This window comes from Neofelis nebulosa, chromosome 16, assembly GCF_028018385.1.
Source record: "Neofelis nebulosa isolate mNeoNeb1 chromosome 16, mNeoNeb1.pri, whole genome shotgun sequence".
NCBI lineage: Eukaryota > Metazoa > Chordata > Mammalia > Carnivora > Felidae > Neofelis > Neofelis nebulosa.
Genome location: NC_080797.1, coordinates 46,907,696 through 46,931,200, shown reverse-complemented (window position 1 = coordinate 46,931,200; position 23,505 = coordinate 46,907,696). Strand labels below are relative to the sequence as shown.

The 23,505-nt window shown below is 44.6% G+C and overlaps 1 protein-coding gene across 2 annotated transcripts; it reads left to right on the top strand.

Moving 5' to 3' along the window:
- Nucleotides 1-21: 21 nt before the first annotated feature.
- Nucleotides 22-15,554, top strand: VEZF1 (vascular endothelial zinc finger 1). Of its 2 annotated transcripts, none has more exons than XM_058704688.1 (6): nt 22-316; nt 5,031-5,725; nt 6,496-6,559; nt 7,639-7,840; nt 9,105-9,251; nt 12,130-15,554. In XM_058704688.1, exons 1-6 carry the CDS (start codon nt 284-286, stop codon nt 12,555-12,557), a joined length of 1,569 nt encoding a protein of 522 aa, XP_058560671.1. In that variant the 5' UTR covers nt 22-283; the 3' UTR covers nt 12,558-15,554. The 2 variants fall into 2 exon arrangements, with proteins under 2 accessions (XP_058560671.1, XP_058560672.1); XM_058704689.1 differs by having other exon boundaries at nt 28-316; nt 7,657-7,840.
- Nucleotides 15,555-23,505: the final 7,951 nt, after the last annotated feature.

The following is a 23,505-nucleotide window of genomic DNA, read 5'->3' as shown; positions in this document are numbered from 1 at the left end:
CTGAGCTCCGAGGCGGCGAGTCTGCGGCGGGGACGCCCAGAAGGGGTCCGGGCGGCTGGGGGCGGCGGCGGCCGGGTCGGGGCTCCCCCCCCGCCCGCGCTCGCCGCGGCGGTGGTGCGTCCCGGAGGTTACCGGAAGTGGCCGCGCTCGGCGCTGCCATGTTGAGGAGCCGCCGCTGCCGCTGCCGCCGCCGCCGCCGCCGCCGCTTTGTTGTCGCCTCCTCCGGCTGAGGAGGCTCCCCGAGCGGGGGGAGTGGGGAGGAGGGGGGTCGGCCGCCGCAGCCATGGAGGCCAACTGGACCGCGTTCCTGTTCCAGGTACTGGGGGCCCCCCCGGGGGGGGCACGGGGGGGACAGGGGGGCCGGGCCCCGGGCTGGCGGGCGGGCGGGCGCTCCTCCTCCCCTCCCTCCCGGCTCCGCTCTCCGGCCCGGCCTTAATCCCCCTTTGTTTTTCCGCCCGCCCGCCCCGGCGGAGCGGGGCTGCTGAGGTGAAAGGAGGCGGCCTCACGGGGTGCGGGGGAGAGAGCAGGCCTCGGGGTGAACCCCGGGCCCCCCCTAACACACTCATGCACACGCACACACCCTTCCCTCCCGCCCTGAAGGGGAAGGGAGGAGGCCGGTCGCTGTCACCACCCGCGGCCCAGAGAAAGGAGGGCGCCGGGCCGCTGGATAGCGCGGGCCGCTTGGCCACCGCGCGCTCGGCCCGGGCCCGCACCGTGGGGTGAGGGGGGGGTCCCTAGGTCCTACTCTGAGACACCCCCCCCCACACACACACACTTCATCCATCTTTCGCTGTCCTGCCGTTTAACCTCCCTCCCCTCTTTTTGTGTGTGTGTTGACTTTCTGACCCCCCCATCCCCGCGAATAGCGGGTATCCCTGGGTTCCCCGCCACTCCCCCTTCCCGCCCCCCCCCCCCGTGTTTACCCTGTTGGGGGGTGTTCTGAGTGAGTCTCCCCTCCCCAAACTTTTTCACTGGATTACATTTTTTCTCTCGCAAGCCTTTGCCGAACCTTGGCAGCTGACACCCTCTCCCTCTGTCCAGCTCTCCCGCCGTCCCATTCAGCCCGGGGAATCCCCCAGCCGGGCCGGGGCGGGGGGAGCGGTGGGGGCCGGGACTCCAGGAGGCCCGACCTTCTCTCCCGGAGCGCTTTTCCCTCTCGTCCCACCTAGAACGTTTCCTCCTACCGAGTGGGGGAGACGGAAAGTGGAGACAGCAAACAAAGTCCGCTTACAAAGCCCCCAGATGAGTCATTCGTTGGGGTGTTGGTCTACACTTTCTGCAAGAAACTTAAAAGTGACTGTAGCCGATACGTTGGCACTCCTCTTGCCCGTCTGTTTTAGGTGGGGGACCCCTGTTGGGAAGACCTAGGCTGGAACTTATTTTTTCCCTGCCTCATTTCTATTTGCAAACGAATCACTTAGTGGGCAGTAGTGATGAGCTCACGGGAAAACTTCGGAACCGGAGGAGGTTAAGAAGCTTGTCACTTTAAATGCGTTCTTCCCGCCTCTCTGGGTTATTTTCCTTCTTTGAATAACTTTGTGAAATCCCAAACGCCTTGCTTGGGCGCTGGAGACCTTTGAAACTAACCAGGAATGGATGCAGAATTCTCAAAAAATCATCCCAGCCACTGGACCCATCCCAGTGGAGATGATATAGGGAATTGGATAATTCAGACATTACCTATTGTGTAGAGCTGGTATATTGTTTTCAAACATATTTTCTTTCAAATGTGAGTAAATTTGATTTGTAAGTAGTTATTGAAATATATTCGGGCTTCTTAAAATTGAAGACACACAAAATTTGTCAAACTTCTTTTCTCATCCTGATCTAGTATTGTTTTATCATGCTTTAAGTCTACCTAAAAAATGCATTGGGGAAGATATGATGTATAACTACCTGGCATCCAGATTGGTGTAAAGGTGGCAAATGCCCTCTCTAGAAAACGCTTTCAAATGGTCTTTTTAAAACATGGGATTAATGGGCCACCTAAGTGATTTTCATTTGAAGAATGCTTTTGATTTACCATATTAAATCTGCTGTATGTAAACTTAATGGTGATTGAAAAAAAGGAGAGTTCTTTATGTAAAGAAAAAACCTATAACTAATTTTTGGAAAGCTAGTTGAACGTTTTTTTGGAATACTTTTATTCTTTTCCTGGATAAGACAAATGCCAATCATTTATTGATCAACTTGTTAATTAGACTTTATATTATTGAATTTTTTTTTTCAGCAATTAAAATCTTTTTCTCCACCTGATGGAGAAGTGTGAAAGCTAATATTTGATCCTGGGCTTGGCAATGTGTGCAGTGAAAATTGTTGGAAAAATAATTTAGAGCCAAAGACAGTGGAATGGGTTAAGAGAATATTTCAGTCTTTTCTATAGAAAGGTATGAATAGACTTATTCAGTTTCAATTTTAAGTAATTTTCCCTGGGGAAATGGGAGAGTTAAACTCTCTCGTTTGTTTCCTAGAGCATACTGTGGAATTTATATTTTAAAACAGTTTAATACCTGCTTGCTTTCCAGATAACCTGGTGGAAAGTGAAAGCCATAGCTGTTAAGATGTTTGATGGATGATTCTCCTAACAGGGCATTCAAGATATGACTCACTGATGCTAATTTGTTTCAGTACAAAATTTTTTGCCCTCTGGCACTGGAGATTTCATGGTGCTATATCCTATCACCCTGGGTGATGAAATAACATTTCTGTTTTGTTTTTTGCCAACCCCAGAAAAAGGAAAGCTTGGGCAGGGTTAAAAAAGCCTTCAAGTTGAAAGAGATGGGAGATAAAATGAAAGCTTTGGTTTGATGATACTAGTCAAATAAAAGTCTACCCAGAATTTTTTTTTTTTTTTTTTTTTAATCACTTAACTGAAGGCAGGCCATGGTGGTTATTTTACTCTGTCTCTCCCTCAGTGAACAAGTTGGGGGAATCCAGTTCCCCTCTTAGAAGGCTTCATGTAGAAGTGTGGGGACCTTAGGAATCCTCAGAGAGTGATTCCCATAGTGATCGAGGCATTCTACAGCATTTCACCCAAGAAGCAGGGACCTGGTGTGACCTCGTGTGAGAGTGAGCTTCAGCAATGCTGTAAAAATACTTTATGTTGCCACAGACATCTGAATTGGTAAAATGGCAGTAAGTGCTTTTAGTACTCCATCGAACTAATGGTTGTTCAGAATTGAAAAATGCCTCTAAACACTATAAGTCTGAACTTTGGCCAGAAGATTTGCATTCTCTATTATCTGATCTGTTAGCCTTTGAAATTGTATATCGTGAGCTATCTTCAGCTATTAACTGTTTGTATACTGTATGGAAACTTGGGTATACAGGTTGGAAAGGGGGTAAGATTTGCATCCAAATTCTGTAAAGTTTCTACTAATGTCTCCTGGGCAGACCCTGACATTTACAGTAGCTCCATAAATTAAATTAAAAGTGGACTGTAATTCAGTATGATCCCTGAGTCCAGAAAGATACTCATAAGTAAGCACACAATTTCTGTATTTCCAGGACCGAAAGGGTGATTCAACCAAAATTATTAAATTGAAACTGGTAGCTGTGGATACCACACTTCCTAATGATTTGGGGAGACTGGTTCCAGGCTTAGCTGCTGTGCTGCCATCACGTAAATATTACAGCTATGTGCGATAGACACTCTTATCCATCAGGGGAGAAGCTCTGAGCATGTGTGTCTGTCTCCTTGTTATTTTCTTCTTAATCAAGTTAACTGTAGGATTTGTGATTATAGAGTGAGAAGGGTAAATAAGTGGCTAGGGTGTCTAAGATGATGGGATGGGCCCTCCTAGGATGTTGTATGCTTAAGATATTTGGAACTCCTGCCTTCGAATGCATGTATCCTTTTAGGATTACAAAACTCAAGCGTAGGGGCTTGAGCCCACTATCAAAAGTTGCAAAAATAGTGGTGGTAAAAAGTACAACGTATCAGGAAGAACTATTTCAGGAATTTTCCCCATCATTTCCTAATTGTTTATCAGTATGGAGAATTTTAAAAGAAGCAAAACCAAGAGAGTAACTACTCATAAATACCAAGAACATGATCCACGACGAAATTTTGGTTTCAGTGCAGCTAAAGAAAATTTCTAGACAGCGTCCAGTTCTGGAGTGGAGAAGCACATTATAACAGCAAATGTCTAATACTTTAACGAAACATCCAAGTGCTGGAAGAAGATGAAAATGAAAGGAATTTTAATTATTTACGGTTTGTGTTCTCTTGCTAGTCTGTCTTTGAGAGTTTCAGGTTTGAACAACTAGTGTTGTTAAAGGATGCAGATTTCTAGCGTAAGAGTAAATGAACTGGGAAACAACTGACAGGTGTTTTGCTGTGGGCTACCTTCACACATGCCTTCCAGGCTGATTAATAGCAGGTTTAATTTCAGTCAATCTTTTAGTAATAAAGTAAAGTAAAAACTTTAAAAGGAAACTTACCAAACCACGTATGTATTCAGAGAGCTAGATTCCTGTTATCACTTAGCAACAGCCTCCTTCCTCCAGCACTAAGTTTTCTGATGGAAAGGGAGAGACAGTGCCTTTCTTTTCCTAGGTAAAATAGACAAATAGATGATTATGTGTATACATGTGTATGTGTATGAATGTGTTGTGTGTGTGTTACTGCAGTAAGGTACTCGTAGATACTTAGTCTGGAGTGTGACTTTTTTTTTTTTTTTTTTTTTTGGACAAGTTATTTAAACTTGGTTTCAGCACTGACAGACTAATGCAAACTGATTCCATCCGCTGGTATGTCCCTTATGAACCAGGGTGGTGTGTAGTCAGCTGTTTGAAAGCAAGATCACTGTCAGCAACTTAGTCGTACAAGTTTTGTGTCTGCACAGTGATTTTAATGCTTTGTACTGGAAGCTCTAAGGGTCACTAGGTGGTTGCTGGCTCACTGCTGCAGGGAGTAGCTTACAGGCTCTTTGATTGTTTCTTCTGGTCTCTGTTGTCTGTGGGACATGTTGAATTTTGAAGGCCATTGTGAGAGGCTGAGTTTCTGAAGTGTAAATGTTTGGTTTTAGGCCCATGAAGCCTCCCATCACCAACAGCAGGCAGCACAGAACAGCTTGCTGCCCCTCCTGAGCTCTGCTGTGGAACCCCCTGATCAGAAACCATTGCTTCCAATACCAATAACTCAGAAACCTCAAGCGGCACCAGAAACATTAAAGGATGCCATTGGGATTAAAAAAGAAAAACCCAAAACTTCATTTGTGTGCACTTACTGCAGTAAAGCTTTCAGGGACAGCTATCACCTGAGGCGCCACGAGTCCTGCCACACAGGGATCAAGTTGGTGTCCCGGTCAAAGAAAACTCCCACTACGGTGGTTCCCCTCATCTCCACCATCGCTGGGGACAGCAGCAGAACTTCGTTGGTCTCAACCATTGCTGGCATCTTATCAACAGTCACTACATCTTCCTCGGGCACCAACCCCAGCAGCAGTGCCAGCACCACAGCTATGCCCGTGACCCAGTCTGTCAAGAAACCCAGTAAGCCTGTCAAGAAGAACCATGCCTGCGAGATGTGTGGGAAGGCCTTCCGAGACGTGTACCACCTCAACCGGCACAAGCTCTCCCATTCGGACGAAAAGCCCTTCGAGTGTCCTGTTTGTAATCAGCGCTTCAAGAGGAAGGACCGGATGACTTACCATGTGAGGTCTCACGAAGGAGGCATCACCAAACCCTATACTTGCAGTGTTTGTGGGAAAGGCTTCTCGAGGTACTGCATTTTGCTTTGCTTTGCTTTCATTATGGTATCAGTGAACTTCAGTTTTGTCTCTTTGCCATCTAGAAGGTTTATGTGAGAATAGCTGTGGGCAGGCCTGTGTTATTAGAGGAGATTGGTGATAGATAAAGTATTACACCTCCAGGTCTCATTTCAGTGTGGTGTGGTTGGCAAGCGATGACACAGTGATTAGCTTAATATTTCAGCTGAGAAGTGCCTTGGTGGACTGGGGTCTTCATTTGGCACATCAGTAATTCTTGTCACTGCAAAACCACCAGTTTCCAATTCAGTCGGGTGACTAGATATGAGGTTCACTGTGCAAATCAAAGAAACTTATTTCCTGGAAGTTGGGATGACCTTGGATACTCTTAGTAAAAGTTGTAGGAGGACGTTTTTCCGTGTATCTGTGGTTACTAACATTTCACTAATTTTCATTTTCAAGGCTTTTAAAGTTAATAGAGTAGTAGCTGTCTCTGGCAAGTGTTAGGACTAAAACTTTGGGTATTTTATAATTTAAAGAACCAAGACCTAACATGATTTGATGTTGACTAGGAGAGAAAAATTAACAGGTAAAGGACTAAGACTTTTGTTTGTGGTAAGAGAGGTAAGGAGGCTTGCACTGGGGGGAGGGGGAGTTGGTAATTCGGCTAGCTTTCTTTAAAATGCCCCCCACCCAAAGCTGCCAAGCATGTAAACATCACAGTGAGTAGCATTTCTCAATGTGTGTTCCATTACATCTTCTGTTGAAACTCTCTCTTTCACAGGCCTGACCACTTAAGCTGTCACGTAAAACATGTCCATTCAACAGAAAGACCCTTCAAATGCCAAGTAAGAGTTAAAATGACTTATCCTTAGTGTAGCACTTAATGCACATTATCCAAAAGGTCTGAGCCAATCAAATCTCACCGTTCTTGAATAGTCTTAAAATCACTGACTTGAGTAAATGTGGTCCATTTGAATTCTGGTTTTATACGAGATAAATGACAGCTTCTATTTCTGTGAGGCAAGAGCATTTAAAAATGTAAATGTGTTGTTTTTGTTAAGCTACATTTCCCTTTCCTTAGGCAACAGTATTTATTGTTATAAGAAAAAAATGTATAGTCTGGCAAAGGTCATTATGTGTTTGGAATGAATGAAATAAATGAATGAAATGCTTTAAATTATTTGCTGGGTTGACGATTGAGGTTGTTTTAACTGTAATAGAAGAAAACTAGGAATTTTCTCCCAAATGTTATCACTTACCGGATGTTTGTCTGCCAAATTGGGGTATTTTCTAGTTGTTTGAAAATCTGTTGATTTTATTTCACATAAGTTGTGATAATGAAAAGGTTAGGAATCTTGCTAAATCAAATGACTTTTTTAGACCTCAGTAATTTTAGTTTGTTGTTGGAAGTCTTTTTGTGCTCCTTTCAGTTAAATGTGTTAATGACTGACTTTATTAAGTAAATGATTTGAACTGTAAGAAAAATCCAATTCGAGGAAGGAAGCTAGTGTCATTTGAATGAGTGCCTGCTATGTGCGAGGCCTCGGGCCAGTCTCTTAATCCCACCAATAAATTTGTGAGGTAGGTATTATTTACCTTCATTTTACAGATGAAGAAACACATTCAGATAGGTTAACTAATTTGCTCAGTGTTACCTTGTCGTGAATCAAGGAGCTGGATTTAAATCCAGGTTTAACTGACTCTACGGCTCACATCTTTTCAGTACTTACTCTGTGTTGATATTTTTTCTTCCCTCAAAACGTAAGGGTCTAAAATTCATCGAGTGTTTTGTCATGATGGCGATTCTAGGTAACACATGCAGTTCAGATTCAACTCAGTCTGCTTGCGGACATGGATAGGGTAATGCCTAGAATATAACGTACTTTAAAATGAGTAGAACAGGATAGTCTATATTTAAAAAAAGTTTTCCTCCCTCATGCAGACGTGCACTGCTGCCTTTGCCACCAAAGACAGACTGCGGACACACATGGTGCGCCACGAAGGCAAGGTATCGTGTAACATCTGTGGGAAGCTTCTGAGTGCAGCGTACATCACCAGCCACTTAAAGACACACGGGCAGAGCCAAAGTATCAACTGTAATACATGTAAACAAGGCATCAGTAAAAGTAGGTGACACTTCAAATTATATTTCTGTCGCATTTGAGATTGGTGAAATCTGAGTGTTTTGATAATGTACTGAAGGTATTTTCACTGTGCTGTCAGTACGTTCACGTTCATCTTACATGTTCCCTCCCATCACCAAAGCGCGTAAACACACGTCAGTGCAGAGTAGATACTGATGTTAGAAACAGACCTCACCTGCATATGTACAGACAGCACTGACAAGCCCTCCGCTAATTTTGCTTTCAGTCCTGTGCTTGTCTACTAACGACACCCAAGTTAGAAAAGCATAATTTTCCCGTAGCTGTTTTTCAATGCGTCCCTTCTTCTATGGAGTTTGACTAAAAGGCTCTAGTGTTTTAGGATTGCGGCAGCAGAAGCCACACTAGGAAGTTGCATCTTATGCTGGGCAATTTTGATTGTTTTTATTCAGTGTTAGGAAGATTCTCAAGCATCAATGTCTCCTAACTACTGATTGAGTTAATAACATGCCCTTAATAACCTTAAAGATGAAAGGAGTGTTATTAAGTTTGCTTTTCAGACCCAGATCTGTAGAGATAGGACATCCTACCCATTTGAAGGTGTAAGTGCTTTGCCCACCTTAAATTCGGAATTGAAAAGAGACTCTTTCAGGGACTTGTGGATAAAACTTGATACTTGCATCTACCCAGGCTTTTTCTTTGAGATTGCCCTAACCACCAGGAGAAAGTATATTTCTCATTCTGTATCCCATTATATATGCACTTTGTGCAGCAGAAACATTAAGTTCTCAAAATAGGTGGCCAAAAGTGAGTGGGAAAGAACGTTTATTGTGTTTTAATCTCATCCATTTTCCTTCTTTGTAAGTACGTTGGGTTTATTATCTAGCATGTCACACTTTGTTAACTTTACAAAAACTGACTTCTAGTGCATGTTGTTGTGGTCAAGTAACCAACTATATTAGATATTTTGGTGAGTGTGAATTTGTCCATTCTAATGTTAACGAAGTTCCCTTCCAAAAGACACTTGCTTTTCAATATAGCAAAGAATTCTTTTTTTCTTTTATATTGATTTTCCCTAGTTTCCTAGATTCCTTTCTTAATTTATCTACTTTGACCAATATAGACAGAAGCAGCAAAAGAAGATGCTCTGTAGTAAAAACTATCAAGTCCAATGATAAAGGTCAGAGAAGCATGAGGAGTCTCTAAGTATCCAAGTTTGGGGTTTTGAAAGAAAATGGCTGCACTTTTTCAAGGTAAATGTAGCGTTTCTGGTTTATCTTTGGAGTAGCATGCATGAGTGAAGAGACCAGCAACCAGAAGCAGCAGCAGCAGCAGCAGCAGCAGCAGCAGCAGCAGCAACATGTGACGAGCTGGCCAGGGAAGCAGGTGGAGACACTGAGACTGTGGGAAGAAGCTGTCAAAGCAAGAAAGAAAGGTAAGATGAGGCAGTCAGTGCTCCAAGTGTGGCTAAAGGAGTGTTTTCGTTCTGTAGTTTATTTTCTTAAAGCTTTGCTATTTTCTGCTTTGTAGTGTTCTTTCTGTATTGTATTATTCATTACACGTTTCCGACTTTATAGTGCTGATAATCTTTTCTCTTGGTCTTATCCTTAGTCTCATTCAGTCTGTCACTGGGGCTGGCATTAGCTTAACATATATGTACCAAGTTGTCAGGAACTTTAGTTGTTACTAAAATTGAGAATGGTTCCCTTTCCTTTCATGTATCTTCTAAAGAATCAGAGCATCACTTTTCAACATAGCTTTTTAACTTCATACCTATAGCTTTTGGCTTCTAGACTGTTGTGCAGCCATTTCAAATCAATCTTTTTGTCTATGTACCATCAGCCACGGGAGAGATTCCCGAAATTCCTTCTTTGCTTCCTGACCCCTACCATGTCTTATTCCTGTTTTATTTTAAATTCATAAGGAATCCCCTGGATGTAGGCTTCTTGTAATCCTTTGCTGTGTGGTTTTTTCCCTCTTTCGCTTTCATGTAGTACGGCTGTTGCCTTGCACAGATCCCTTCTAAACACCCTGTACTTGGATAAAGATAAAAGGAATAGCTTCCTTTCTCATACATGTACTGGCATCGCAGCCAGATGGGCTTTCCACCCTTCCTCAGCTGCCGCTTGCTCCTCTCTTGAAAATGAAAATTTGTCATTGTTCTAATAAAATGCTATATGGTTAGGAGAAGGGGTTGGGGGGTGGGGGGAATGTATACGTGTCATGTATACGTGCCATGACAGTTGCCCAGTGAGTGAAAGACAGCATGTTACGGAGGATGTTTTACTTAAAGGAGTTGAGAGTAAAATTGTTGAAGTCCTGGAAAAGGATGATGTCAGACTGAAAGGAAAATGTGCAGGGTTGGGAAAGTGGCGCATGTGAGGGTGAAAGCTCCCTCTTTGGTATAAACAAGAATATCCTTAGCAGTGCTACCATCACCTCAAAAGTGAGTTGGTTTTCTCTTTCTTTCTGCACTCTTCCATTTGGTGTTGTATTTCAGTTTGCTTGCACAATAAGACTTGATTGTTTAGCTCATCTTCTGACCTCCATGAAACAAAATGCTATTGTAGTCCCATTTGTAGCATGAATATCTCTGGAAACCACCACTGATGTTAGAAACTTCTATATTCATGTTAGTAAAATGCCACATTTGGGGGCAGAGGAGACTCCTGCCCTGAAAATGTAAACTTGAATCAACGTGTCTCTTTTTTAAATAAGATAATGTTAAGTTCCCAAACCTGAGTGACAATCAGATCACCATCTTGGGAACTTTTTAAAAATACAGATTTCCGGGTCGCCTGGGTGGCTCAGTGGGTTAAGCGTCCGGACTCTTGATTTCGGCTCAGGTCACGATCTTGAGGTTAGTGGAACTGAGCCCCATGTCGGGCTCTGTGCTGACATTGCAGAGCCTGCTTGGGATACTCTCTCTCCATCTCTCTCTGCCCCTCCCCTGCACACATACTTGTGTGTGTGTGCGCTCTCCCTCAAATAAACATTTAAAAAAAAAAAAAACAAACCCAGATTTCCAAGATTCATGTAAATCTCACTATTGAATTTCCTGGGAGGCCTTTTTTTTCTTTGTTTCCTTCAAGCTCCCTAGATAAATGATTTTGATCAGTCAGGTTTGGGAATTCTTGACAGAGAGTATGGAGTTCCATCATACTGATCAAGGAAGGGCTGCATATTGACCCCAGGTTCCGTGTGAGGTGCTTTGACCCATATGTGTGGGAGTATGCAGACCTCCATCTTTAGTCTCAAATGTATTTCTCCATTTTGACAGCCAGGTTACACACAGCTAGCCCACCCACCTGTCTTCTTACTGCTGTTTTCTGACACACCAGCAGGTGGTGCTGAATTTTGTTGAGGGGTGGGGTGGGGGGGTCACCTCTGAGGCAAATTTTAAGAAATGACCAGGCATTGCTGGATAACAAGGACCAGGGTCCCCCAAATCACTGCAAGGGCTCCTTGCTTAATTATTCCTCCTTGATATGGTTGATTTATATATGTGTGTGTGTGTGTGTGTGTGTGTATAGGCAATTAAATGACACTAGGCATAAAATTGTGTCAGCATCAGAAACACAAGAAATGGGAGTTTGGGAAGGAGAATATAAACCCATTGAGAGATATTTTGTCTTAACATAGTTAGGAAACCTAACCAGAAACAGGATTATTTAACTAAACAATTTTTCTAAGACTGAAATAAACATGATATTAAAATAGCCTTTTTACCAGTCCTACTTACAGATTTTTAAAACCTTAACAGAATGTAGCTTCACCTCTGAATCTTTAGAGTTCATAGCAGTGAGGACGCACAACTCTCTCCGCTAGTTACAGTGTGCCTTACCAGAAGATTTTTCTGATTACCTGTTCTTGTGTGACCATTGGCCCAGTGCTGTGTAAAACAGGCTCTTTCTCCTGGCCTGCCGATGGTTGGCTCTGCCTGCATGAAGCTGTAGTGAGAATACTAAGCCCTGCTTGCTATCTCTGCCCCCCAGAGTGCCTTGCAGAAATTAACTGATCTTCCCAGCATCACTGTGAGGTAGGTACATAAATCTAAACTTGAAACCAAAAGCACCAGGCTGAACAGGTTACCCAAGTCCTTGTGGGAGGTACAGCATCAGAAAAGAGATTCATGCACCCCGCCCCCCCAGTTCTGTGTTCAGAGAGCCTCCCTTCCTGATGACCACTTGGTAGAAAACTGTATTTTCATTCATAAAATGTTTGTCCTTTTAATTAAAAAAAGTTGATTCAGAAACTGTGAATTTTGTTCGTTGCTTTGGGAGTCTAAAGGCCATTTTGTCTTCTTATTTTAGAAGCTGCTAACCTGTGCCAAACCTCCACGGCTGCTACGACACCTGTGACTCTCACTACTCCATTCAATATAACGTCCTCTGTGTCGTCTGGGACGATGTCAAACCCAGTCACAGTGGCAGCTGCAATGAGCATGAGAAGTCCAGTAAATGTTTCAAGTGCAGTTAACATAACCAGCCCAATGAACATAGGGCACCCTGTAACTATAACCAGTCCGTTATCCATGACCTCTCCTTTAACACTCACTACCCCAGTCAACCTTCCCACCCCTGTCACTGCTCCAGTGAATATAGCACACCCTGTCACGATCACATCTCCAATGAACCTGCCCACACCTATGACGTTAGCTGCCCCTCTCAATATAGCAATGAGGCCTGTAGAGAGCATGCCTTTCTTACCCCAAGCTTTGCCTACATCACCACCTTGGTAAACAGTATTATAAAATCAAAATATGGGTTAAAGTAAATATTTACCAGCAACTTACTTTTAGTTTATTAAAGCAAAAAGTAAACCATGAAATCGGGAGATTTTATTACATTAGTTAATAATAGTGTAGTAGCATTTTTCTCCAATTTGGCTGGGATTATTCAAAGTAGGGTGTGTATGTAACTTATCACTGGACCACTTTAGTCTAATCAGAAATTCCTTTTAGCTGACATCATTGCTTAAACAGGATAGTAGTTGGCAAGATAAAATGCCAGAATTAAAACCAATCATAAAAAAGCAAAACCCATTTCAAAATAAAAAAACAGCATTATTGTTTCTAATCCCAAGAAATCATTTTATTCTAAACACTAGCAAAACTCTTCTCCCCATATAAAGTGGATGGGTGGATGGCTGATTTTAACCTGAAGTCCTAAATCCACAGATAGAGAGCTAGTGTAGAATTGTCTGTGTTTATTGTTTTTATGAGTAAATACATGCATTGTCATAATAAAATGCATTTCAGAGAATATGCATTTTACCTTTGGGAATATGTTAATTTCAGGCAGCATTCCCTATGGGAAAGGTGATACCAGCTCTGATATGCAAAGCATATGATAATTTATCATTCTAACTTCAACATATAATAGGGATTGTGACCTGATATTTGGAGATGTAAATATTGCTCAGCATATTAATCCTGATGGAATATAGCATTGTAGTTGACTTTTTAAAAAAAAAAAAAAAAATTAAAAAAACAACAACAACAACAACCAAAATATACAAATTGTGTTTTGGTAAGAAAAGGCCTCAACTGACAGCGGAGAAGTCAAGTGTGTGGACAGGCAGACTCCTAACAAACAGAGGCCAGTGGGACTCCTTTCAGGAGCCAAGGAGTACTTTGGAACAGTTAAAATATATTGCTTTAAATTGGAAGATGCTGGAGGCACTGGGTTGTGATATGCCCCTCTCTCTCCCAATCAGAGCCTGTTGATGTTACAACAGGGAAAGATGTGTTAGTTGCTCACTAGAGTTTATGTCTTATATTAAATTGTATACAGTTTTTATTCTAACCACTAACTAGGTAGTATGCCCCTTCAGAACAGCAGAGTGTATCTTTTTTTTTTTTTTTAATTTCTCCTTCCGTTTCTTAATCAAGTATTGTGCAGATTTGTTCAACTTTGTAAATATGGACATCACTTTTTTTTTTTCTTTGAAAAAACACTTGTATCAGCTTTGTGGTGTTTTCAGGGAGACAGCTATTTGTACTCCCTGTAGAAACCCAGCAATGATTGTGCACGTTAAGACATGTGCTTTTTATTTCTTAGCAGGATGTTTTATCTCTGTACATAAAGTAGAAACCAAAAGTTAGGGAAACAGATACTCTTTACACCATCATGCCACACATGTTTTGAAAGCATTGTGTTTAAAAAAAAAAAAAGTTACTAAAACCAAGACGCTGTGATTTTTTTAAGTTGCAATATGTTTTGGGTTTTGTTTTTTTTTTTTCTTTTTTAATCTTGCAGTTAAGAGAAGTGGAATTTAGTTGTATTAATCTTGCAGAATGTTTGCAGGACTGACTATCAAACTGGATGACTTCCGTTTATACCCCACTGTGTCAGTTCAAGCATCAAACACCTTACATCTGAGGCAGACTTCCTACATCAGGGACAGGTATCTGTGTGTCATTATACAAAACAGTTCGAGGGGGTTGAACTACGTAGTAAAAAATAAAATAGTACTTAGTGTAAAATAATTTTATAAATGATCTTTTGTACTTTAGGACATTAAATTGTACAACTTTTGTATATATAAAAGCTTAGGAACTTTCTGTTTAGCAGGAAGGCAACACATTCCTACACTTTTAATGTATATGTTTGTTATAATGTCCATGTAAACATGCCCTATGTTTGTGCCTTTTAATTAGTTTGTCTCAATAAACAAAATGTAGAGAAAAATATGTAGCTATGACTTTGTTACAACTGTTCTATCCACAGTACAAAGATGGTTTGTTTTTAATCTGTAGAGCATTATGTGTGGACTACTGGAAGGACTTGTGTAGGGAAGGCCCATACATGGCCCTGCTGAGGCCTGGATTGGGCAGGTGGTGGCCACATTTGGAGGAAGCCCAATTTCCTGGCATGCAGCCCCAGGACTGGGTTCTGGCTCTGCCTGCTGGGACCTGTCATCTCTTTGGCTGGGCTGGCAATCACCGTCCACCGTGATTCAGACAGCCCAGGCTTTCTCCACAGTGGCCCAAGGAGCAGTCCTCAGTGGGGGCAGGTGTGGACCCTACCCCCAGGCTAGAGTGTGGTCGTCAGAACCCTGAAAGTATTAGTTCTTAAAAAAAAAAAAAAAAAAAAAAAAAAAAGATATATACTAGAAATGATTGTTTTATCAATTCATTGTATAATAAACAGGAGTGAGACTTCATTGTATGAGTTCAGTTAAAATGCTATTTTGTATGCATTCTTTATTCACTTAAGAAGCTTGTCTGCAATAATAAAGCCACGTCGTGTCTTCTTTTGGGAGGGAGAGAGTTGGCAGGAAGGGGGTGGCGGCGGGCCACTGAAGGGGGGGTGGCGATAGGTTGTGTGGTAAGATTCTCCTGTGTCTTGGAACTGGAATTGAGTTTTGATGCTGATGAACTGATTCAACCAAGTGTTGAAGGCACGACGGCCACCGCGCTACGAGAAAAACAGAGTTTATTTTTCCTTTCTGGTTGTAACCTGGTTGAGAGCTTCCCTTTATCAGATTGGCAGCTAAACAGTTGTATTAGATAATCCTCAAATCTGACATCAGCCTGTTATGCTCTAGGGCTCGCTGCTTGGCCTGCATTCGCCTTTTATTGTATACCCATTTCCCTCCTAAGGTGTGCTCCTAAACGAAGGTTTCTATGTAAGCAGATGATGATTTTTCCTGTCAATACCAGCACTGTATTACTAACATGCAAAATACTGCAGATTTATTTTGACAAATTAAAGTTAACCGGTCACAAATGTTATGGATTGCTTAATATCTCAGAAGCTTCACCGGTTCACCGTGATGGTAGAGCAATGTTGAAAGCACTTGCTTCTCCAGGTAGTACGCATCAGCACGGGGCTGGAGGAACGGGGAGGGACTGATGTCCAGCTGGTTGGTACCGAGCTCCTGCAGAGAAGGGAGGGTGGAAATGCACCAGACTGACCCCACAAGTACTGCCAGTCCGCCTGAGGAAAGTCTAGGCAGCCAGGCCTTGGGGCAGTGGCCCAGGCTTAGGCCCCTCTTCCACCCAAAAGAGAAAATGGATTTAGAACATTTCTCATGCTCTAGAAGCCAATTTCTTTACTTGTAAAGGGTCTTAGGCCCGTTTGTGTTCAACCAGATCCATCAGATGTCCGTTAGGTGCCAACAATGTGCCAGACACCATCCGGCACTAAAGGACAGTAAAGGTGGTTCCCATGTGGTTGCCACCTTGAAGGAGGCTGTTAAGAGACATGACAAGTACTCCAGTGACAGTATCACCAGATAGCAAATCAAGATGAACCCGACACTTCATTTAATGAAAAAGTTTTGGGTACCTACACCCAAATTCTGTTTTATATAGAATCGAGGCTTTTCAAACTTTTTCTGACGATTGCTTTAGTCTCTGTGGACTCCGTGAAAACAGCTGGAGGAAAAGTGTTCCTGGTGTTTTTGTCCGGAAACAAGAAGTGTTATTTCACTGAGTTGCTAGTTAATCTTTACAGTCCTGGGTGTACAAGTCTCTCTGCTCTTCTTGAGGGACTCTGCAGTTTAGTCCTCTCCAAAGAGACCTGGGTGCAGGATGGAGAGGGGATAGTGAAGGTTTTCCCTGAAGTGTCCTCGAGGATCACTGGACTAAAAGTCCAGTGTGCTCATGGGATGTAATCACTTTCCCCTCCCTGCTCTAATAAATCTCGCCCTCAGTCCTGCAGTCTTTGCATTTCCTCCTTAAGGAGTCTCGTAGCCTGAACAAATGCCATTTGTCCCCATTTGGGCCTATAAATCTCCCCCACAGCTGGTCTGACCTTGACAGATTACTGGATAATCTCCCCCTGGTCTTGTAAAAATGGCGGGGGGGGGGGGCGGGCAGCACGTCAGTGTAATGGTTCAGGGCTCAGTACTGACTGACTGGCTGACTGTGCATTGATCTGGACACCAGCTTCTCTTGGTTGCCCACTTTTGGGCAATCAGACCCATGTGGTTCCCAAGGAAGGAATGGAGAGAGGGTCAAGGGCTTTGCTTTGTTGGATTTTTCTGTAATCTAGCCCTCTCCTTGAGGCAACCCATCAGGGGTTGGCTCGTTAGATTTTCCCTTCCCAAAACAGGCACTTGACCCAGATCTTGGCCCTGGACCATGAGGGTCAAGTATACTTCACTTTACAAAAACTGCCATGTCATGGGAAGAGAAGGGATTTTCACACTTAAGAGTCTGTATCACCCCTGACTTGCATCATAATTTCAGAAATTTTCTTCATCCTTGATTATCTTAAATTGCCATCCCATCTCCTTCCCAATCCTAAATATCTCTTTGAAGAGGACGTAAAATAAGAATTTAAAATCACTCTTCTTATGGGAATGAATCCTTTCTGAGTGTGTACCTGCCAACCATGCAGGAGGAATTCTCTGGAGTATTTTGTAAATTTATATTCTTTATGGGTTTTTCTCAGAAGTGAGGTTCATATGCATTTGGCTGCATCAGCCTTGTTACCTGTATGTCACTTTTCCCTAAACACATCTAGAAAGGGCCTGGAGCAAGAACTACCAGGCTAAAGAGGGACAATTTGAGGACAACATTGTGTTCTGCCAGTGAACTATTCCTTTGGCACGGGGGTGGGGGTGGGGGGGCGGTGCAGAAGCAAATGGAGAGGACAAGGAGACCAAGGGGGAATGGAAGGGACGTGCTGCCCATCATGCCCATCAGCTCTGTCTGAAAGTCAGTGCCAGGTCCAAGACTGGGAGCAGATGTACCAATTCTAGAGGCCGCTCATGGAGAGAGGAGCCAGCCTCAGAGACTGGGATGCAAATTTAAATCTCTGTCAATCTTAGGGGCAGTCAGGGGCCACCAAAGGCACAGTCTTTACAGAGTCCGCTTAATCCACTCAGAGATCTGACTTGGAGCCTGGATCCCCAAGGCCCTTGCTCAGGAGCCAAGGAATCCTCGCTTTGTTAGCGGGGAAAAGAGCCAGAGAGACATCAACTTTGCTTAGTGGGGGGAAGGGGAGAGGGAGGAAGGAAATGGGAGACTTGGAGGTTAGGAAGAGGCCCAGGGCAGGGAGAGAGATTTTGGAGAAAATGTCCTTGTGCTTCCTGTGGTGTAACCCTCACCCCGGTCCCCTCCCCTTTCCACTCATCTGCCCTGGGTTGGACATGATGACTCCGAGGCCTCAGAGACAGGCTGCTAGTCCAAGCCAGCTGTGATCATTTCAGCTTCAGTCAAGGGGCAGGAAAGATGTGTCTTCAGCCATAAAAAGGATGAAATCAGTAGCTGAAGAAACAGGCAAGATTCAAGTGATTAGTATGGAATCCCCCTATGGTGGGGGTCCATGAGCCACTTCTAGCTGAAGAGGTGGGCATCCTTCCCGGAATGCCACAGCGTCATCCCAGGAGAGCAGGCCCTGACTCACGGTGGCCTGTCCAACACAAGAGAAGTTCTGCCACTTTGTCAACACCAGGAGCTCTGTGGCCATCAAGGATCGCTGAGGGAGAATGGGGCAAGGGTGGAGGTGGGGAAAGAGAGTCAAAGGAGGTGGAACCTTTCTATGTGCTGTTCCCTAGGCCTAGAACGGCCTCCCCACAAGCAACTTTCCCATTTCCTCCATTATGAACCCCTAGAGGTCTTGCAAAACCAATGTAAATGTGGCTCCCTCTGAAACCTCCCCTGTAACTTTAGGTGGTTGGCTCATTCCTCCTCAGTGTGACAGGAGAAGTTGGCAGATACCCAAATAAAGTAGAGGTAGGCGAGCACCCTCTGGTTTCTAAGTCCGACTGTGGGTTCCACATCCCCTAAATCTCTGGTTCCAAATTAGTGGGGCTGTGACAGCCTGTGGTTTTACTGACTTTGCCCTGTATCGATGAGTCCCAGTGTCCGGGAAGCCTGAAACACAGCAAAGAACCAAGTGCCAAGACCAGAAACAACAGCAACAGGTAAGTGTGGCCCCCAGAGGATCCAGTGGAGGGTGAGACCTGGCAGACTGTCCCTGAAATACAGGGTTGCAATCAAAAGCAGAGTTGGAATCTGACAGGCCTGGGTGTAAATCCAGGCTGTGCCACCTGGAGCTGTGTGATCTTGAGCAAGATACATAACCTCTCTGGCCTCCCTTTCCTCAGCTGTAGAATGACAGTAAGAATGGACCCCCCCCCCCTCCACCTGGTCCTCCTATTTTCCTATCCCAGGAACAGCAACATCACTTTGCTCAGAGACACTAACTGCATTCTCCCTAAAACCTACAAAGGAGCCGGGTGCTTTCCTGCATGGCTTCCCCACCTCAGACTCTCAGATTCTGAGGACTGGCATCCAGCATAGGAACCAGAGCCTCATGCAAGAATGAGACAGTTAGATGGAAGACGCATCTTCGGAAAAGCAGCTGATGGCTGGCCGGAGATGTGGCAGACAGGGCTCAGGTTAGACCCAGGGAAGAACCACGGGGCTGGGAGACCTGGAAAAGTGGTCATGACATGTGCCCAGCTGGGGACGGTGCATCCTGCTTCAGAGAAGTCTTTCCATCTCGCTTCCTGCCCCCACACGCACTACATTCACACAAGATCCGCGGTCCCACCTCCTGACCAGAGAGTGAGTTCTTCTTACAGTGGACTGCAAGTCTGGCTCGGGCCTGCCCTCCTGCCTTCTCAAGAAGAAAGGAAGCACCGCCTCCTGCCCAGGCAGGATGGGGGAGAGAAGCCTGACAGCTTCCTCACACCTGCTCGCTCCCGAGTCAGTCCCAGTCGGCTCCACCTGCTCTCTCGAAGGAAGGCGTCCCGGGGCTCACGCGCTCGGAGAGGGGGCCCCCCCCCGCAGAGAGCGAGGCAAACGTGGGTTTTGCCAGGGCCGCATCGGTCAAGCTCCCGTGGTCCCCAAACTGCCATGCCTAGCGTCCGGTGCCCTCCACCGTTTGGCCCGATCTACTTTGCCAGCCTCCCCTCCGCGATCCCGCCCCCGGGCCGACCAGAGTTACCGCGGGGCTGCGGGGAGCAGCTGCGAGCCACCAACCCGGGGCGTGACGGCCCGCCCCCACCGGAGCACCGCCGAGCCGGGATTGGTTGAAATCTCCTGCGTTCTGATTGGTCGAGTCAGGGTGCTCATTCACGCCGAGCCGTCCTCCTGCAGAAGTTTCTCCAGTGCTGCTTCACTTTCTTCTCCCCGCACGGTAGTTGTACGTTTTCTATGTAAATAGGTACAGTGCAGCTCTATGCTTCCGCAGGTGAAGTGCCGCCGAATAGCGTTGGCCCCTGAAGGATGGCCGGAGCTGTCACTTTATTGTAGCCAGCACCCAAATCACACAGGTGCGGCGAGTCGGGAGAGGCTTGTGGGAAGCTGGGGGGACTGCGTTTTGCAGCCCTTGGGAAGGCCGCCGTTCATCCTGGGATGCCCTTTGCTGGGTGGCCTTTCAGAAGACTCGCTATTGCTAGAAACCAGTCCGTTCTTCCGCCTACGCTTACATTTCACATTTCATTGCCTTCTGTCATGCTGTTCCATATGCTGGGAATGCTTTTCTCACTCACTTTTGTTTTTTTTTTTTTTTTTTTCCAAATGTGGTTAAATATTCCTGCTTACCAGAATCCTCCGGAGAAAACCCTGATTGCAGGGCTTGGACACAGAAAACGTAAAGTGAGCTTGAAATATTTTTCAAACACTTTTTATTTGGAAACAATTTCAAAATTACAAAAAGTTGCAAAAATGAAAATAGTACAAGAAACACCTGTATACCCTTTACCCGGATTCACCTATTGCTAACATTTTATTCCGTGTTTAATTACATATAGGCTCTCTCTCTCTCTAATTTTTTAAAAACTATTGCAGGGTTTCATACATCACGGCCCTTATCCCTAAATACTTCTGTATGCATTTCCTAAACATGGATAATGCTCTTACACTCTTATACTCTTATTAACTTTATACACTTACATCTATATAATAGTTTCATTTAATCTACCATCCATATTACAATTTCGTCAGATGGTCTAATTATATCCTTGACGGCACCCAGTATAAGGTCTAGTCTAGGGTCAGGTATTGTGTTTAGTTGTTGTGTTTCTTTAGACTCCTTAAAACTGGACTACCTTTATTTATTCTTATTATTTTTTAAATTACAGACCCCTGCTTTTTTTTTTTTTTTTTTTTTTTTTTTTTTAATAGAACGTTCCTCTGGGTGCCTGGGTGACTCAGTCGTTTAAGCGTCCAACTCTTGGTTTTGCTCAGGTCATGATCTCACAGTGCATGAGTTCGAGGCCCGCATGGGGCTCTGCACTGACAGCACGAAGCCTGCCTCTGATTTTCTGTCTCCCTCTCTCTCTCCCCCTCACCTGCTTGCTCTCTATCTCTCTCTCAAAATAAATACATAAACATTAAAAAACGAGAAGACATTTTAAAAAATAGAATATTCCTCGTTTTGTGTTTATCTGATGTTTTCCCATGGTTAAATTGAGATAACGCATTCTCAGCAGGAATACTGCTGAGGCAATGTGTCCTCAGGATATCCTATCTTGAGGCACATGATGTCCCTCTGTCCCCCATAGATGATGTTAATTTAGATCACCCAGTCAAGGTGTTGCCCAGTTTCTCCACTTATGATTACTTTTCTCCCCCTTGCAACTAATAAGCAGTCTATGGGAAAACACTTTAAGACCATTCAAATATCCTCCGCATCAAAATTTCCCCCTAGATTTAGCATCCATTGATGGTCTAATTCGGGTTTACCATGGTGGTGTAAACATCTCTTTGCACAAGTTTGTAGAGATGGGAATGTATCAGATAAAATGGGAACATACTGAAAGAACACAGGAGCAAGGAAATGGCCAAAATCAGGAACAATCTAAGCACTGAAATAAATAATGATAATAAATTATAACATTGAAGGAAAGTAATAATCCACGAACCCACAGTAAACCAAGCCTGGGGTGGCTCAGTCTGTTGAGCATCCGACTTCAGCTCAGGTCGTGATCTCACAGTTTGTGAGTTCGAGCCCCACATTGGGCTCTGTGCTGACAGCTCAGAGCCTGGAACCTGCTTTGGATTCCCCCCCTCTCTGTGTCTCCCCTTCTTGTGCTCTTTCTCTCAAAAATAAATAAACATTAAAAAAAAACAACAGCATAAATCTCAGTTTGGGCTTCCAGTGACCCCACCGTGCAGTGGTAGCTATGCCCCTCTATGCTACTATATTGCTGTGCCTCTCCTCTGACCCGCCACCATCATGTGACACTTTCCTAATTAGGAAACAGAGCTGAATTGAGCCCTGGCCTCTATCTCCTCCTGCCCCAAGGGAAGCAGGCCCTGCAGGATCAGGTATGGGACCTGGAGCTGAGGGTCTTGGACCCTGGAAACTGAGTCACAGCCTCAGGGTCCCCTTGTCCCAAGGGTTCAGCTCTGCTAGAGGGCTCTATTTTCCCTTTTAAAGAGACACCCAGTAGGGGCGGCTCGGTCAGTTGAGCATCCAACTCTTGATTTCTGCTCAGGTCATGATCTCCCAGTTTGTGGGATCGAGCCCCACGTTGGGCTTTGCACTGACAGCGTGGAGCCTGCTTGGGATTCTCTCTCTCCCTCTCTCACTGCCCCTCCCCTGCTCATTCACTCTAAATAAATAAATAAATAAATAAATAAATAAATAAATAAATATAAACTTAAAAAATAAAAGAGACACCCAGTAAGTGGAATCTCCCTCAAAGACATCACTCAGCCCTCTAGGGAGGGTCCCCTGCCCACCACCTTGGAACTGGCCATGGTACAACCCCAGGGAAGCTCTTCTGCCAAAGAAGAAGACATTCCTGCCTTTCCACTAGTGCCCAGAGCCTCACTCAGGGGCCGATGATGTAGCGCCAGCTTCCTCTCTTTCCTTCCTTGGCCATTTACCGGCCCGCCCGAGGGGTCCTCCCCAGATGCTCCTTTACCTGTGGGTCTGCTCCCCAAATGCGACTCAGGAATATTCATCTTGCCCCATCCCCGACCCCCTCCATGAATCATTATTGCTGGGATGGACCAGATCTAACGTCTTAGACTAATTTGATTTCGGGCAGGCCTCTTTGAATTATAAGAATGACAGTAAGCAGAACAGGCATCATTGTCTAAGTGTATTACAGTGATGAGGAACGGACACTGCAGCCAGACCACCTCCTCCTGATCCCAGCTCTGCAAAACAAATGTGCACAAGTTACTTAATCTCTCTGTGCCTCAGTTTCCTCATCTGTGAACAAGGCCTGATGGTAGTACCTACCTGAGGGCTGTTGAGGAGTAAATGAGGTAAGAATGTGAGTGTTGGGGAGCCTGGCTGGCTCAGGCAGTAGAGCGTGCAACTCTTGATCTGAGTCCTGAGTTCAAGCCCCAGATTGGGCATAGAGTTTAAACGTTTAAAAAAAATTTTTTTTTAATTTTTTATTTATTTTGAGAGACAGAATCCCAAGCAGGCTCTGCACCGTCAGCACAGAGCCGGATGCGGGGCTTCAACTCAAGAACGGTGAGATCGTGACCTGAGCCGAGATCAAGAGTCAGACACTTAACCGACTGCGTCACCCAGGAGCCCCTAAATATTTTTTTTAATTTTTTTAACGTTTATTTATTTTTGAGACAGAGAGAGACAGAGCATGAACGGGGGAGGGTCAGAGAGAGAGGGAGACACAGAATCTGAAACAGGCTCCAGGCTCTGAGCGGTCAGCACAGAGCCTGACGCGGGGCTCGAACTCACGGACAGCAAGATCATGACGGGAGCTGAAGTCGGACGCTCAACCGACTGAGCCACCCAGGC